We start from the raw sequence: 17,798 nt of genomic DNA, 5'->3' as shown, positions 1-17,798 counted from the left end.
GCCCGGACTGGGGTGTTCAGAGAGCTGGTGGGGGAGAAAATGGGGTTTAACGCCTGTCTGAGGGCGTGGGGATGGGGAGGATGGGGGTGCGTGTGGGGGGGGGGATAGAGGAGGTGCATGAGCTGCGCTAAGGAAGGGCTTTAAGGGAGATGATGGGTTGATAAGGGGTTTTTTAGGGCCCAAGCTGGGGTGATCGGGGGGTTGACTGTGGTGATGGGGCAGAAAAATAGGGTTTAACGCCGGTTTGAGGGCGTTGGGATGGGGAGGGGCGGGGGGTGCGCGGCTTTGGGGGCGCTGGGATAAAGGGGCATTAGGGAGGGGCTTTAAGGGAGACGATGGGGCCATAAGGGGCGAGGTGTGGAAGAAATCTGGGGTGTTCCGAGGGCCGACTGTGCCAATTGTCGAGAAAATCGGCTTTAACGCCTGTTTGAGGGCGGTGGGATGGGAAGGAAGGGGGTGCAGGGCTTTGAGGATGCTGAAATAGAGGGGTTGGGGCATTGAGGAGGGGTTTTAAGGGAGATGAGGGCGTGTTAAGGGGCTTGATGTGACCCAGACTGGGGTGTTCAGAGAGCTGATAGTGCCGATTGTGGAGAAAATAGGGCTTGACACCCCGATTTGGGGGCGTTGGGATGGAAAGGATCGGTGCAGGGCTTTGGGGGTGGGACAGAGGGGTTGGGGCATTGAGGAGGGGTTTTATTTTTGGCATGCAGGGGTGTTTTGGAGGGTGTTGCAGGGGAGGTTTGGGGTCATCAAGGAGGTTTTGGTGGGGCTGGAGCAGTGGGAGCAGGAGGGAAGGGATTGGCACAATAGGGACAGGCAAATTGGGCAGGTGGCCACCAAGGAGGAGGTGTTGGTGGCCCTGGCAGGGGGGGCAGAGGCAAGGGGCCTGAGGTGACCCTTGTGGATGGAGGGATTGGAAAAGCTGGAATGTGTGAGGCCATGTGAGATGGTGGCCTTGGCTCTGGGAGCTCAGGTGTCAGCTCAGGTGTCCTGGGCTTGCCAGGGCTCTGTTCCCTTGAGGAGATTTTCAAGAGCAGCCCCGTTATCTGAGGGGTTTGAATAGGGGGGACACTCTTCTTGTGCCAGGGGACGTTTAGGTTGGATAACAGGGGAAAATTTCTCCACTGGGAGGGTTGTCAAGCGCTGGAACAGCTGCCCAGGGCGGGGGCGGAGTCACCAGGTATTTAAAAGGTGTTTAAAAGCCATTTCTGCGGCCCTTGGGGACGTGGGGTTTTGTGGTGGCCTTGGCAGCGCTGGGGCGAGGTTGGACCCGCTGGTCTCGGAGGGCTTTTCCAACCTTCACGGTTCTGTCCCTTAATGCCACAAAGAACAGCCCAGGAGCCGAAGTGCTGGCTGCTTTCGATAGTTCCAGCACAATACATGGAAGTATTCACCGGTGGGAAGCCGGAGAATAGGGAAACAGGGAACGTTGCACGTGAATTGCAGACAAACACTCGGCCGACCAACCTGGGGCTGCGTTTTGCTGGAGGTTTTCAATTAAAACAAAACAAAACCAACCAAACAAATAACAAACAAACAGCTTTTTATGTTCAGCGCAAGAAGGCAACAAAAGCATTTTCACTTTTTGGAGGAATTCTGCTCCGAGGGGAGAGGAATGGGGATTGTTCTGCTGGGAACACGTGGCCGTGCCGGTTGTGTTCCCTCTCTGCCTGCCCCCAGAGATGGAATTGCTCATGAGAGAGATGCAAAAGTGACCTTTGCAAATAATTTTTTGTCACTGAATAAATGAATCTTAATTGTTTAGGAGGAGCTCAGTTGTTTCTTTAGGGCACCTAAAGCGCCGAGATGGGAACAACATAAAAAAAAACGCTGCAGAAGAAAATGGTTTCCACTCAAGCCTCTCTCTTCCTGAGTGATTTTTGTAATCTGAGAGCCCGTTTTAGAGTTGTCATGAGAACATTTAGGCTCTAGGAACATCTGCAAGCTTTTGAGCTCCACTGGGAGCTCCAGCCAGCATCTGGAATGTGGCACTTGAGAAGGAGCCGTGTCGTCTGTTCATTTTTTTTCCTCCTCAACGTTTCGTTCTTGTGTTCTCCTTTTTTTTTGATTTTTTTTTTGGATTTTCAGCCCAGATGGAGGCCAGTGTTTGCAATAAATTCCCCAAGCACTCAGCAGATAGCAGGCAGTTCATAAAAATAACTTAAAACAAAGCAATCTGTGACCCTCCCTCGCCCTGCCCCCCCCCCCGAGTCCCAAACGGGAATGGAAAAATTCTTCAGACTATATAAAGGCTGGAGTAAGGGCCACAGGGAATTCTTGGAGTTCTTCCACATACTCTGGAGTTCTGCTGTGCCATGTGGGGAGCTGGCGACCCTCAACAGCACCAGCAACTGAAGGGTGGGGGTTGGACATAGAAATGAAAAATCCCTTAGCTTAGAGAGGAAAACTGCCCAAAAAAGGGGATGTCTTCTTGGAAGGTGATGTCATCCTTCCTGTGCCTGTGCTCGGTGGTGAATGAGCGTTTTCCTTCATTTCTGAGCAAATTGCCTATTAAATGCTTGTTTTAAGTATCTCCCCCTGAAAATCGACGTGGATTTGGTGTGTTTGGGAGGGCTCCGCTCCCCTCCCAGTTTCAATCACCTTTATGCAAAACAGAGCGGGCAAACCCTCCGTGTTCATTCTGGTAACAGCACACAGGAGAGTTCTCCCCACGCGGGGAAATGCAAAACGAGGCCCTGGGTTCATTTTCCTGCTGTCTCCTCCTCCGTGCTTACCGTTCTCCCCCCCTGAACTCGCAGCGTGGGTGAGGATGTGGCTTTTCCCTGCGGCTGCAGAGGAGCCCCGGGAGGGCCGGAAACAGGGACTCGTTGTGGTTTCCCAACCGGTTGTTAATGGGGGGCTCTGTGTGGAAAGATTGAGTCTGCACCCGACGGGAATCACGCTGAGGTTCAGGAGTTTTAGAACAGCGCAGTTCCACTGGATTGTTTTCAAGGAGTTTTTAAGGAGCGCTCCGGATTTTAGCAACGCAAAGGCAGAGAGGTGATTTTTGACTCGCCGAAGTTACAGGAGGTTTGGGGGAAAAAAGGGAAGCAAACGTCATTCCTTGGTGAAATAAGGTGGCTTAAGGTCTGTGCTTGACTGCAGCCAAAGTTAGGAGTGAGGTGGGATTAAAGAAGTGGTGGGAATAGAGAGGTGGAAGGAAGATTTGGGCCGAGCAGAGCAGAGCTGTCACATCTGCTCAGCCGCCCCTGGAGCTCCAGCTCAAGTTCCCCTCTTTGCAGATGTTCGGATTGAGCCGATGGAAAAGCGTCTCGGAGCTCCGTGGCCACGTGGCTGCACAGCTTGTGCTCCAGGGACGGGCTCGGAAGGGCAAATTTGAGGCACCCGCAGCTTAACTTGGGATTTTTGAGGTGCCAGACAGGCAGAACAATCCCCCTGGAGCTGCTGCTGAGCAGGTTCATTTTAGAGAAACTTGGGAAATAGCTGGAAAATTTTGTATTTTAAAATATGTAACAATACATATTAAAATACATTAAATTTCATTACATTCAAGTACATTAAAAAATGTGTTTTAAGGTGGGTGAATGCCATTGTCTTTTGTGAAGGCCGAGCAGTAAAAGTTATTTTAGTGAGCTATGAAAAAAAACCAGCAAAAAACCCCAAACAAAACAAAAAATTGAGAAAGTATGTCACTGTTCAAGCTAAATATTAAATTTCAAATAGTCCACTTTTGAAATTATTGGAATTCTCAGAGCCTTTGTAGCACGGTCTGACTTTTGTTTTTCACAGCTCCAGTAAGGTGGTGATAATGTCAGACTGGGGGAAATCCTGGACTCTGATATATCAGACAATAATAATAATAATAATGTTTCAGGTAGAAATTAGAAAGTCAACAAAAGGCCCATTGAAAATAACCTTGGTTTTTTTGGAGGGGGGGGGGAGGCAGAGTGGAACCAGATGGTCGTAACAACAAGTTAATAAGACATGAGATTTGGGAATAAATAACTTCCCTATTTATTTATTGATGTTAAATCGAGCAGTTACTGTGTGAGGTGGCGAGCAGGGACCTGGCCGAGTCACTCCCAGCAGATGAGCCCTGGCCACGTGAGGATTCAGGGATAGCAGATTTTTTTTTCCCCCCCCTGGTTCGCTGCCGTCCATCAAACCTCGGCCACGTGCGGGTTTTTGGGAGCCTTTGTGGGGGAGGAGCAGCGGAACATCTGCCGCGACACGGAGGGACATCCCACCCTTTGTCAGCCGAGCGGGGTGGGGTGTTCACTATCGGCGATCGGCCGGATCGATGCTGATGTCGCTGCCGCTGCCGAATTCCAGCCGGCAGCGAGGGAAAGTGGGGGAAAATAAACGGAATTCAGCGGGGAAAATCGGGCAGCGAGGAAACGTGCCTGCTCTTTGTGCTGGGGGAAGGCAGAGCTGTTAATATTGCCTTTATTTGCCGACAGCCTGTGCCTCGCAGCGCCGTGTCTGTCCCCGAGCTGTGACAGCCCGGCTCTTGGAAGGAGAGGTGCTTTGCATAATTAGTGTGAAGACGCCAACAGATGAGCGCTAATTCTTAGAAGTTAATGATTGTCAATTATCATCCGCTCCCCTCCTTTTTTTTTCCTTTTGGATCTAGTCCAAGATCAGCAGAAAATCAAGCACCTCAAGGTACAGTTCCTTAATTGGCCCAAACACCCTTTTATTGCCAGATGTCACCCCAAACGGTGGCGTTGCCTTTTGACCTGCCTTCATCAGCAGTCAGCTCAGCTTTGCTGCTCTTGGGAAGCGTTGTTTTCCTTCTAATTCCCGGCCTGGAGGCTGTTTGGATCCATAAGCTTGATCCGACTTGACACATGGCTGCGGGATCGTTAGTGCAGACACAAAGGCAGCGGGAAGGGCGAGGCTGCCCCTTGGAGCGTCTTATCCTGCCTGAAAACCCGGGGAGAAATCCCATCTCCTGGCCAAAAGCGCCGGGAAAATTCCCACTTCCCCTCCTGCAAGTTCTGAAGTTGTTTTGTAAGGCTGTGGAATCATAAGTAGCTCCCAGTTCTTGTCTTGTCCAAACTCACGGAGATGGAGACTTGAGTTCAGGGGAGAATCTCATGGAAAGATTTTGGGGGCTTCGTGAAATTGTCCTTCCAAACGCCCCTAATGGGACAAATTAATGGAATTGTGGGTATTACGTGTGTGGTGGCTCCAGAGCCACATCTTCCAGGGGAAGAAGCCCAAATCCCGGAGTGCTGTGCCGTGGGGTGGCAACTTCCAGTTTGTTGTGTTTATTCCTAGTTTGTTTCTGTTCGAAGCCGTGCAAAGGAGTTAAAAGTCAGCGAGTGCCCTTGCAGGGAGCTTGCCTGGGAGTCGGGAAAAGCCGTGGATTTTTGTTCCCAGCGCAGTCCCTTTGTTTTTGTCAGCTGGCTGGTTAATGTGAAATGCAAGAAAACGCCTTCTCCCCCCCTCTCCCCACCCCTCCCCGACTTTCTACCCAGTTTAGCCTGTATTGTTTACAAGCATGTCATAAGAATTCTAATTATTCTCTTCCTTGTCTCTGAAAGGATTCTCTCTTCACACACACCAGTCTGCTGTGCTTCTTGCCAGCCTTTGAATGCGGTGCTTCAGCCACACTTGAAATGAGGGTGGAAATATTTCTGGGCAGGAGCTTTAGGCGAAGAATCCTCTCCCAGAAACCTCTTCTTTAAAGGAGGAGAAGCAAAATCTGCCGCTGAAGGGGGTTAAGAATGAAACGAAAACATCGTTTTCATGTCATTACATCTCGTTGTGAAGTGGTGAACTTGTCATTTGTCCTGTTCCTTCACCTTCTGTGTCAGGACTCTCTGCTGACACCCAGATTTACTTGGCAAGAAGTATTTGAGCAGCTTAATCTGAGAATTTAATATATTTTTAAGGAAGAAAAGAAATACCCACCCCAAAACAAACATGTTTCCCCCCCCAAGTTCCTCTCCCCTTTTCCCTCCCACTGCAGTTGACTTGGACAGCCCAGAAAATACTTTCACAGAGCTCAGGAAGGCAACAAAATACGTGTATTTTGCTTTTCCTCTGCTCTGGGTCATAAAATCTTACTTTAAAAGATAAGTGTGGTTGGGTCACCCTTTGGTGGAAGGTGCAAAAATTAAAATGTAAAGATCTTGGGAATAGTTTACCTTGTATCATATATATATATATAAAATATATACATAATGGTAATGGTTTTTAATAATGGAAAGATGAGGTTTCTACCTTGTTCTTTGTCAAATAGAGTTCTAATCATTCTTTTTTATAAAAAGATCAGGATAGGGGGTAAATATTCAAGCAAACTCAATGTGTGTATTCCTGCCAGGTATATGATGCATAAGAGGCTTTAAAAACGTTTCACTCTCCAGAAAAACCTGTGTTTGGCTGGAGAATTCCTTAAATTTGCCTTCAGAGCTGAACACAGGGAGCAGAGGGATTATTGCATCTCGTTTCTGAGGAGCTGAGTGAAAAATCTCCCCCTTGTGCCCTGGGATAGAAAGGTTGTAACACCCTTTGTGGGGACAGTTTCTCTCCTCACACATTGATGTACATGAAGTTACTTCATTTTCTTGGGTCTTTTTTGGTTTTGCAGAGGCTTTAACAGTTCTGCTCTCCTGGTCCTGAAATAACTGTGGGTTTGTTTCCATACCAACCAGTGAAATAAATCCAATTTGTGCCCACTGTGAATGTTTTCTGCGCTCGGTTTTGTGACGTGGGAAGCGTGAAAATGCGAGCGCTAAATCAAAATACCCACGCCCAGTTTGTCCCGTCTCACCCAGCTGATTTGGGGTCCTGCTCCATGATGGGCCACAAATCTCCCAGAATAACATAACATAACCCCTTTCATTTTGGACAGTTTTAGGGTAGGTTTTGGAGAGTGAATAATGAGAAGTTGCTAAAATGTGCAGCAGAAAGCTCAGTGTTGTTTGCATTAATTTCCTGGCACCCCCTCCGTGGGCAACCATCTGATAGCACCTGATAAAGTGTCTCTTTGCTGTCATCACTGCCTTTAATTCCTGATTCCATATTTCACATCAGACTATCCATTCATGCACCCAGCAGGCTGAGCCAGCCCAGCAATCAGGAAGTTTGGAGGCAAAAACAATAATTGAGGGTGACCTGAAAAGGGGCAGAATTAAAGCTGGAGTGGCTTGCACTGATTTTTCTCTATGAAAGCATCTCCAGATATTTGTCTGTCCTTCCCTGTGGATGTTGGGATTTCCCTTGGATTGGCCATCATGGAAACCTTTTTTGCCCTTCAGAGAAAGTAGAGCACGATAATTTCAGTGTTGCTGAAAAGCTCTCTTTGCTTTTTTTTTGATGAAAACAGAAATATCTGACCTGACTTTCGTTGTTTGTTTGAACTGCTGGTAAATTTAGCTCGCTCTGAGTGTTTCTGTAAGAGGCATTTGTTTCCTGGAGCTGAACACTTTACTATAAACAAGAAAACACGTTCAGGGATATCAACAGCGAGGTTTCTTGTCCTTTCTCTGTGTTTAAACAAGCTCACAGAAGGTTGCCTGGAAGCACAAATGGCTTTGCTCTCTCTGCCTGCCTGTCGTAGGTGGAATTTTTCCCTGGTTTAAAGGTGGATATTGAACAATTGAATTGAAATCTATATCATGAACTCTTCACTTGGATTGTGAAAAATCTTGGCAGGACTTGGCATTGTTTCATTTCTTTTTTTACTGTTGGGCTTGATGATCCTGGAGGGGTTTTTTTCCCAAATTTAACAATCCTGATGTAGATTATCAAGGATATATTACAGGTTTATGGCTTTCCTGTTTATTTTTGTGGTTTATGGAAATAATCCAGTGATTTCCTTGGGCATAGAGGGGATAAAATTCCTGCTTTTTTGATTGCACTTATAAGAGGCCTGGGATGTGCCTGGATTTTAAGGGTGGAAGTGCCCTGGTGGTGCTGAAACTCCTCTTTCCCAAACTCCTGTTGGGATGTGGGTGCTCCTGCAGTCCCAGTGGCACCTTCCTGTGTGGGCATCACCCACCCCACGTTCCAGGGAAAGGAATTCCCGGTGCCCTGGTGAGAGCAAACCTGCCCAGCAGTTTTTGCAGGAGATTAGGGATTAACAGAGCACGTGGTTGGAAGGGACACTTCCAGGTTCCAATCTTTTCAGGGCTGTGGATTTCAGCTTTTAGTGGGCAAAAATAACCCAAAAATGGTTTGATAACGAGGTCTAAACGTGTTTCAAGCACAGAATACCCAAGTTGAAGTTTATTTAATAAAGGAAAAAGCTCACTCAGCTCTTGAGCCTCCAAATCTGACCTTTCTCAACAGTGACCTTGAGGACAAATTCTCCTTTCTTTTGCAGCTGCAGCCGCCTCCGAAACATTCAGAGTATCCTGACACAGAGCAGCAAATCCCAGCCTGATGGAATCCTCTGCATTTTAGGTTAGTTTGACATTTCCCCCCCCTTTTTGTTCTCGCTGCACTCAAAAAGACACCACAAATTCCAGAAAAATGAAGATCCTTTGCTTGCCCCAACCCCCAGCCTGGTTTCTCAGGGAAGGAACAGCTGATTGTTGCTCTCTTCTCTCCCTAAATTCTTCAGCCTGTTTACTGATCTAATAAGGCAAAGAACTTCAAATATTGCATGAGAAACCCAGGAGCAGTTAGGATTGAACTGCTGGCACAGAAACAGCTTCAGGGCTTTATTTATTCCTGCTGGGATTGGGAGAACAGGGCAGTAAGGAAATAAAGGAGCATTTGCAAGGGTGCTGTGGGAAAGCAACAGGGCTTTGTGCTGCTTTAATATAATTATTATAATGTAACATTGACTCTGGTTTCTTTTTATGCAATCAGTGCCAGGATGCTAAAGGAAGAATTCAGAAATGATAATTGAAATTCATTGGAGAAGAGGACTGAGGAGGGATTGTTTAAACAATGTATTACAGTTAAAGATGGAGAAATGTAGCCCTAAAGAAGCTCTGTGTGAGAAATGATAGAGCAGCAAGAAAATTTGAAGCTTCTTTACTGCCACACACACACAAAAGTTGTAGATGGGTGCAATAACCAGGTTGTCCCGTGGTCCATGCAAACTGTGCCACCTGACTGCTGCCATCCCACATTTTCCAGGGTCAGGGTCTAAACCTCTGGCTGAGCAGCAGCTGGCCAGTCAGAAGGTCTGTGAGGTCACTGTGTCAGCCTCCCAGTGGCATTTAATCAGGCAGGATCAACTCCTTGGGCTGTGCCTTTGCTGCTCACTGAGTGTCATAAACCAGGTTGGGCCCAAACTGGAGCCTTTCCCGAGTGGTGTTGGCTCTGGGCTGCAAATCCCAAGCAAGGAACACTCCAAACCTTCCACAGCCTCAGGGAAAAGTGTTGCAGGCAAAAGGAGCTGCTCTGTGTAATCCTCAGTGTCACATGGGGGATTTGTTCCACTCATAGTAATAACTAAGCCCTGGTGGGGTGGAAATTCAGGAATATTTGTGTGCTGTGGGGAGGTTTGTGCCTTGCCCTGATCCCTCAGCACCCACAATGGGGCTCTTGTGTGCTCTGCCCTGTGCTGGTGGGGCCTGCAGGATTTCTGGCACACCTTCCATGGCATGCTGTAAATGCATTAAACCTGTCATCAAATACAAGCTTCAGATGACAAAAAAAACCACCCAAACATGTAGTTTTACATCCTGAGTCCTGTTGGCTCGTGTGGAAAGCAGATACTCCTAACTGTGTTTTTTTTTTTTACAGTCAGGGCATGTTTTATTTCACTTGGCTGCCTTTAATGACCCGAGTTATGCACTCCCCTCACCCCAGCTTTGGTTTCACACCAGGCTGTGAAGTTAAAACCAATATAAACCTTCACAGCTTCGCTTCAAGTTCATTAATATTTGTATTGAAATTAAACCCAGCATTGTGAGATCCCAAAGAGAGGTGAGAACTGACCTGGTATTGATACAAGTCTTTAAATGTACTTACAGCTGGTCTTTTTTTTTTTATTTAAAAGAATGCCCTAATCTGATTTTGGAGTGGTTGCCTGGTAGCATTCCTGCATTCTTTGCTGGGGAGAAAAGACATCACAAGTGACAGGAAAAAGCAATTTGGAGGTTGGCATTTACTTTTCATCCTCCCCAGAGAGCATGAGGTGCTTTGCAGGCTGTGCCAGTAAATCTTTGGGTTTATTTTATCACGGTTCTGTTCAAGTATTACTACTTTTTTAGACAATTATTTTTTTTCTCCATTAGATCCATCCCACACAAAGCTCTTCTCGCTGAGGTTTCTCCCACCTCCCTGAGGCCATTTAGTTCACTGCCCCAATTGTTCATCCCACTGCTTTTCCAGATAGAGACTGTTCTGGGATTGTTGTGCATCTTCTGCTGAGAGTGTGTTGATGGTGACCTGTCCCTCCTCCAGCCTCCCCTTCCTGCTCCCTCCCTGCCCGCTGCATTTTGCATCGCTGCTGGTGCTTTGCTGTCTTGCCCCCTCTTCATCTCCCTGAGCAGGCCGATTTTTTTATCTCCCCGTGTTTAGGCAGACTCTTTGCTGCCAGTTTAACAGATCTGTTGTGCTCTGAGGGCAGGACAAGGAGCAGGAGCAGCAGGGCAGTGACGGAACTCCCAGCTCAGCTGGACACAGGCCTCGGGCTTTCCTAATGAATGGCCTTGCCATTGTCCTGGGAGCGCTCCTGATCTGCTCTCCGGGACATCTCATCCTTGGCATTGTTCCATTTCCTGTTTGTTTTCCGCTGCTGTGCCTGTTCTTTAACTCTTAACAGATGTTTCTGAGGGGTAACATTAAACCTGCCCCGGGTGCTTAAAGCCCCAACCAAACCCCAAACGTTCTGCAGGGTGAATGGTTCTGTGTGAAAGCAGTGCCTTCCCCCCGGGCCTGACAGGAGTTCATCTTATCAGCTGCCTCTCTTGTTCAACATCTTTTTTGTTTTCTCTCCCCCTCCTTCTGTCATTACCTGAGAAAGCAGGGCTTTGGTGTTGAGCTTGCAAGATCTTCTCTGTTGGGCTGGTGCACCCAGAGAAAACCTCAAACTCCTCAAGTGGTGGTGACATCATCACTATTGATTTTTTTTTTTTTAAATGAGGACAGTTCCTCATTTTTCTTCTGATCTTCCAGAAATTATAACAAAAAAAATTCATAGAACTGCCAGGGGCTCTCAGGTCTCCCTGGATCCTTCTCTTCTCCAGGGGAACCCCCCCAGCTCTCCCAGCCTGGCTGGGCCAGGTTGTTTTTCCTCTGGGGGCCTTCAGGAGGTGCCTCAGCTGGACAAATAATCAGTGCCACAGATAATCCCGAGGACATTGGGTGTGCTGCCTTTCCAAGGCTGCTTCCAAGGAGACTGATTGCATTGACATGGAGCTCCCTAAAACAATGGGACAGTTGTTTCCTGGATGCAGGGAGTCTCCACACTTATCTGGGACTCAGGTCCCACCTCCACAGCAGTATCGGTGTGCTGAGTCCCTTGATTCCCAGATGACATTGCTTTGCCTGCTTTCCTGGGGCTGAAAATGTGAATTAAAAACTCCCTGGCTCCCAAATCCAGGGAAATCTGGTTATGGAGAAAATTACTGGCACAGCAGGAGGGGGGAAAATGAGGGAGTGGGTCAGAGCATCCTTCAGCTGAGCATTATCCGTGCCATGAGCTGAGTTACAGGCTGATATCCCTGTCCCTTGGTATTCCCTGCATCAATTCCCTGAACACCTCCGAGCATGGGGAATCCAGAGCATCTCTGGGCAAGTCCAAGGAGTGCAGTGGCACAATTTGTGAGTTTGAAGGGGTTGGATTTGCCTGTTCCAGAACCTTACACCAAATCCCAGGGATTCTGGAGTATTCCAGGACTGTCCAAAGGCCGGTTAATGAACAAGCAGGGAAAATTGAGAGATGGGATTCAGTAACTGGATGTAGGCACAGCATCTTGGTAGCACTTTAAAGCTGAAACATAACATTAAAAAAAAGAAAAAAAAGGAGCATAATTAGGCAAACCTGAGGTTTGTCCCAATTTCTGGTAAGTTCAGCTGACTTTTGACTCTCCATTCAGGTCCTGAAACCCCGACCGTGTTGTTGCATTCTCAGTGTCCTGATCTTTCCTCTGGACAGTGGGAACAAATCCTGATTTGCTGGCAACCATTTCACTGTATCCTGATGTCACTTGGTAGGAAAAGCTGACTTTAGAGGAATTCTGTGGCAGTCAAGTGACCTCTGAAATGGGGATGTCCAGGCTGCTGTTCACCCATGGTTTTTACTTGTGGAGCAAACTGGATTATTACAGTAGAATTAGGAATTGTGGCTGTGACTGTCACGCAGGGAGATGGAAATACTTCATAAATCTGCATTTATGCCTTTCTTTGTGTTTATCTTTCATCTCTCCACGCTCCACATCTTCAGTTGTTTTCACTCCATTTTTCCCAAGGACCTGGCAGGGCTTTCCTGTGGAAGCTCTTCATGCTCCCTGTGTTCTGTCAGAACATCTTCCCATGATTTGCCAGGAGTCTGGGCTGGCTCTGGTGACTCAGGGATTGCACCATAACACTGATAAGATAATGTTTAATCATGTATTCCAAAGCAGGAGATTTGGGTCACGGGATTAGTTCGTTAGGAAGCTTCAATCAAGAACATATTAATTAGAATGCAGCCTGCATCCAGGCAGATGTTTGAATTAGTGGAGAAAATGGAACTTCTGATGCAGAGCACTGCAAAAAAATAGATTTATTTAATTTTTTAAGCAAATTCCATGTCAGAATGTGACAGTGAACTTACAAAAGCTGCTTTTGCCTGCCCTGTTCTCCCAGTGTGTCCCACAGGAATAAGTGCTCCCAGTGTGAGGGAGTTGAGTTAATTAACATTCCTGCTGTGGGGTTTTATTATTGGGGAAGAAAAACAACTTTCTGAGGTGCTCAGTGTTACTTCACACAACATCTGACCTGTGGTTTTGGTCTTTCAGGGATAGACAGTCGATACAATGAAGGCTGCAGGGAGCTGGCAAACTACCTGCTCTTTGGCTTGTACAACCAGCACAACAACGACTTTGAGAGGACAGGCTTTCCTGAGGAGGTGCTTGATGGTGAGGAACGTGCCCGACGTTTTTTCCCTGCTCTTCAGCGTTCCTGAAGGGAAAATGAGCAGAAGAAATGGCGTAGAAAACATAAAAATTCATTAAATCCCAGTGTGTGTTTGTACACCTGAAAATGGTTCTTAACAATGCTGATGATTAAGTCATTTTTAAACATTAAAAGATATATTTCGTGTGCTTTGTGCTCCACAAGCCCCCCAGATGTTGTGACCTTTGAAGAGAATCCCTTAGCTCAGTCCTGGGGTGTGTGTCCCTGTTATTAATTACTCTGATCACTCCTCTGCAGCTCTAAAATCCTGGAGCTCTGGTTTGCTCCCCCAGCTCCCCTTTGGGCCATTGGGAAGGTGGCCCAGTCCCCCTGCTGGTGGATTGTTATTCCCTTATTTACATGGCCCTTTGGCTGGGCAGCTCTCTGATGTAACACCAGGCAAGAGCAGCTGGAGTTCAGGGCTCTGGGAGGGCTCATCCCACAATTCCTGCCTGCTCCAAGCACAGGCTGATGCAAGTGCCGTGCAAGAGCTTGGAATGACCCTGCAGAGTTGTCTGGAACTGTTACAAGTGCCGTGGTGCTTGGAGCTGCCAAACTTTTCCAGTTTCAAAGCGCTTCCTGTGCACTCAGACAGCTCCACAGTTTTCTTTTAGTGAGGGACACGACAAAAAAGTGGTTTTTTCAGTTCTTTTGTTCTCTGTGTGCGTGTGTGGAGTCCTGGTGCTGCAATAACCTCCCTGCTGCTCGTTGCAGATATAATCCTGTTAATCAAACCTGACAGTGTTCACCTGTACTGCAACCCCGTGAATTATAACCAGCTCCTGCCCTACGTGGCTCACTGGAGGAACCTGCATTTTCACTGTCTCACTGAAAATGAGGTGAGTGAGAAATGAGAGTAGATAATGAGCTTGTTAATGAACTGGTGTTTAAAGTGGAACTTTTCTCCTTTTTCCTCCTCAGCAGGGCAGTGATCTGGGTGTCTGTGTGGGGATCCATCATTTGCAAGAAGAATATGTTGTCAATACTTTTTTGTGAAGACAAATTGCCCCCCTCTCCCGCTAATTACTATTGTTTTGACACGAGCTGATGATCTTTTAACAAGGAAAAACGTGTGGGTTGCGAGAAATGCAAAATCTGAATCGAGCACCACGGTCAGCACTGAGATTTCCAGCAACAGCCTTGTTTGCTGCCAAGGCAGTGTTTGAATTCACTGGTTGCCAGTAGTTTAGGAATATTAGAAAAGATCAGCTTAGAAAGCAAAATTGAAAGTCTGGAAATTTCATTATGTATTTTCGTTTTAACTCTCAGATCTTTCTTTCAAGAACAAGTAACTGCACCACAGGAGCGATGCAAGTTCCTTCTTGCATTGAAAAGTGAAGGTGTTGTAGAAAAGTGTGTTTATTGAAGTTAGAGGAGTTAAAAATGAAAATACTGCTTGCCTAGGTATAGAATAAGGACCTTTATATTCCAGTTGAGAGTGGAAATGCTTCTTCCTAAATGCTGTAGCTCCTTTTGTAAGTTAGGATGGCACTGAAACAAATCCCCAGGGCGTGGGTTTGGAGCTGCAGTGGCAGAGGGTGAAGCTGGGGGAAGGATGCACAGGGAGATCAAGGAGAGAAACCTTTTGTTCCCTTGATGGGGCTTTGGCAAATTCATGGTGTTTCCACGTGGCTGGTTGAGAGTTTGATCACAGAATTAGGAAATAACTCCTTTCTTGTTTTAAATCCTCCCTTTGTCCTGACCACTGTGGAGAGCTTGGCTTCACCATCTCAGTGGTATTTTGGTAGGACAGCTTTTGGGACAAAGGCTCCATCCTTGTGGTGTCCTTCCACTGACCTTCCTCCAGCCTTTAAGTACATCCTGTTTACAGGAGAATTGTGGTTTTTAACCCCCCCCCCTTTTTTTTTTTTTTTTGTTTCAATGATAGGAATAACTTTTTACTTGCCTTGTAAAAAATAGAACCAAAAAAAGCTCATAAGGTTTTAGAAATAAATGAAACTGTGCTTTACCTGGCTCTGGCTAAACCTGCAGCCTCTCCTTCCTTTCTTCCTACTTGCTTTTAACTAAACCACAGGAATTTCAGGGAATATCCTTAGAGGGGAAAAGAACCACCCTCATATTATTAAAAAAAGCCCATTTTCAAAATGGCCAAGTAGGACAAAGTGGTGACATCAAATGCAGGAAATTTTGGGGTGTCTTGGCCTTCCCTTTCACGGAACTGGCTGTGTTTATCCCTGCAAGAGCAGACTGGGAGCAAGCCTTTAGCACCCTGCCAAACTCCCAGGTTTTGATCCCAGGGGCATTTTTTAAGCCTTGAGAAAGTGGCAGTTGTTTGGGGCTTGGCTTTGGGCTGCACCTTTGATCTGATTTCCTGGGATTGAAGAGGGAACGTGGAGGAGCTGGGGCTGCATCTTGAATTCAGGCTGGGCTTAAAAGAGCTTGCTCCTAAAATAAACCTGTTGGGTGTAGCCTGGAGCTCACAGGAGCTGCACACAGCAAGTTCATAATCCTGTCCTTTGCCTTGATAAGAAGTTCAGAGCACTGTGGATAAAAATATAAATAAAATAAAACAGGCAAAGCATCACTGCCTTCTGATCTCGCTCCAGAAAACAAGGCGGTCTTGGAGGAGTTGGTTCTAGATTTGCTGCTGAACTGTTACCTTTTCAGATAAAAGTCAGCATGTTTCCAGGTTTTTTTCCTGTTCCAAGCATGATTTTAGTGTGATTTGTCTCCTCAGTGTAGTTTTTATGCTCTTCTGAGCCACCACATTTGTCCTTCAGTCTGTTGAGCTCTTTGGTGACCTCAGCCGTGAAGCAGCAAGACGGTGCAGCGTGGTGGTGTCTCCTTTCCTTCTCCTTTTCCTGCACTCCACCTCTCCCTCCCACAGCTATTCCTTATTCTGTGTGCTGATGATTTTTCCTCAGGGCTGTGTTTTCTGTGGCACAGCATTCTCAAAACACCTGTAATTTTTTAAATCCGGTAGATGATGTTGAAAGGTTTGCTGAGAGCTGAAAATAAAGTGTGTGATTGTACCTTCATATGCCATTATTAAAAACCTTGTTTTGAAGGGTTTTTTTAAAAAACAACTGTTTCCAAAAGGGTGATTTCCATTGGCATCAGTGCCGTTGGTGCCACGGTGGAATTTTTAACGCAGGGAATAAAAGGTTCTTTAGCTTTGTGAAGTTGTAGGTGATGTTTTAGTGGTTTACATGCTACGTGTTCACCTCCCTACCAAACAAATCAGGCCTTGCCCAATCCAACTTGCTTTTTGAAATGGCCTCTTTCAGTATGAAGATGAAGAAGCTGCAGAAGAATTCAAGATCTCCAGCTTCGTGGACATGGTCCGGGACTGCAGCCGGATCGGCATTCCCTACAGCTGCCAGGGTAGGTTGGACTGGCTCATCCTCACAGCAGAGGGGCTTTGCACATCCGACGTTCAGGGAATGAAGATTTCCCATCCCTTTGGGAAGAAATCAGCATTAGAAGTGTGTCAGTGCTTTCCCTGTAGCCTCTTTTTTCCGTGAGGAGGTGGATTTCTTTCTGCTGAATTCCATTTGTGAGGAGGGAACACTCCCAGTGTGAGGCAGAGGGATGATTTGCATTCACAGAAGTGTGTTGTGCTGCCACAGAAAGTCCTCTGTTCCCATGGGAGCTCCAGATAAATCCTCCTTTCTTTTAAGACAAGAATAAACATTTTGTTGTGCACGTTTCCCTTTTTTAGCGCTGAAGGAACTGCCCTGCCCGGCTTCCTGTTGGGCTCTGGAGCCAGCCTGGCAGCCTCAGCACTCCAATCTTGCACTCCTCTTTTTATTCCCAATTCCTGATTGCTTCCCTTGAGGAAGGGGTGATAAACTCTGACTGCCTGGAAGGTCATGAATGGGTCAGGGCAGGAGGGAAGGACAGGGGTTCTGTGTTAGGAAGGATCTGAAGAAGGTGTGGAGTTTGAGGGTGGCAGTCACACTTCAGGTGGTTCACAGCTGCTCCAAGGAGTGCAGGATGAATAGTTTTTCTCTCCCCTGACTCAAATTGTAATTAAACGGGGATGATGGAAGGAATTGTTGGCTGGGAGGGTGGGGAGGCCCTGGTACAGGTTGGGCAGAGAAGCTGTGGCTGCCCCTGAATCCCTGGAAGTGTTCAAAGCCAGGTTGGAGCAACCTGGGCTAGTGGAAGGTGTCCCTGGCCATGGCAGGGAGTGGAACTGGCTGATCTTTAATTTCCCTTCCAACCCAAACCATTCTGTGATTCTGTGACCGTGTTTTACTTAAACACAAACCCCACTTTTCACTTCAAAATATTTCCAGTTGTACAAAGACAGGATAATCAAGGTCCAGACCAAGTGTGAGCCCTCCCAGGAAGTTAAACTGCTGGGATTTGTGAGGGAATGTCCCTGTGCTCCCTGTCCCTTGCAGGTCACCTGCAGATATTTGACATGTTCATCGTGGAGAAGTGGCCGATCGTCCAGGCCTTCGCTCTGGAGGGGATCGGGGGCGACGGCTTCTTCACCATGAAGTACGAGGTGAGGCCTTCACGTTTTCATTCCCTTCCTGAGGCAGGAGTTAATCATGGAATTACTTCACTTGGAAAGCCCCCTTTGAGGTCATCAAGTCCTGACTCACCGCTCCGGGGAGGTTCTGAATGGAATGAAGTTGGTGGGGGTGTTGTGAGTTTGGAGTGTGCCAGGAAGGAAACGCTGCAGTCTTGGTGGGAGACTGTTCTGAGCTCCACAACACTCTGTCCTGGAGAAACCAGGATTGTTGGGTCACCTCTCCAACCCCTGCTGGGATTGAGAACTGTTTTCCTTTCCT

At 47.1% G+C, this 17,798-nt stretch overlaps 1 protein-coding gene across 4 annotated transcripts in view; it reads left to right on the top strand.

Moving 5' to 3' along the window:
* The window catches only part of DNAAF9 (dynein axonemal assembly factor 9), a 62,866-nt gene that overhangs the window by 238 nt on the left and 44,830 nt on the right, over positions 1-17,798 (top strand). For 2 of the 4 annotated variants that reach the window (XR_007629640.1, XR_007629639.1), the window contains exons 1-6: positions 2,299-3,000; positions 8,297-8,376; positions 12,876-12,995; positions 13,747-13,871; positions 16,281-16,377; positions 17,403-17,509. Coding sequence is in view for 2 of the 4 variants with exons in the window: in XM_050321030.1 (XP_050176987.1) it covers positions 2,606-3,000; positions 8,297-8,376; positions 12,876-12,995; positions 13,747-13,871; positions 16,281-16,377; positions 17,403-17,509 (924 nt within the window). In the remaining 2 variants the exon portion in view is untranslated. Of the gene's footprint in view, positions 1-2,297; positions 3,001-8,296; positions 8,377-12,875; positions 12,996-13,746; positions 13,872-16,280; positions 16,378-17,402; positions 17,510-17,798 lie in introns of those variants that run through there. The other 2 variants (XM_050321030.1, XM_050321031.1) reach the window with 2 other exon arrangements.

The sequence above is a fragment of the Myiozetetes cayanensis genome, unplaced genomic scaffold (assembly GCF_022539395.1).
Source record: "Myiozetetes cayanensis isolate MyiCay16 unplaced genomic scaffold, myiCay2020 scf26, whole genome shotgun sequence".
Taxonomy (NCBI): Eukaryota; Metazoa; Chordata; class Aves; order Passeriformes; family Tyrannidae; genus Myiozetetes; species Myiozetetes cayanensis.
Note: the sequence above shows the minus strand (reverse complement) of the source record. Positions and strands in the feature narration are given on the sequence as shown.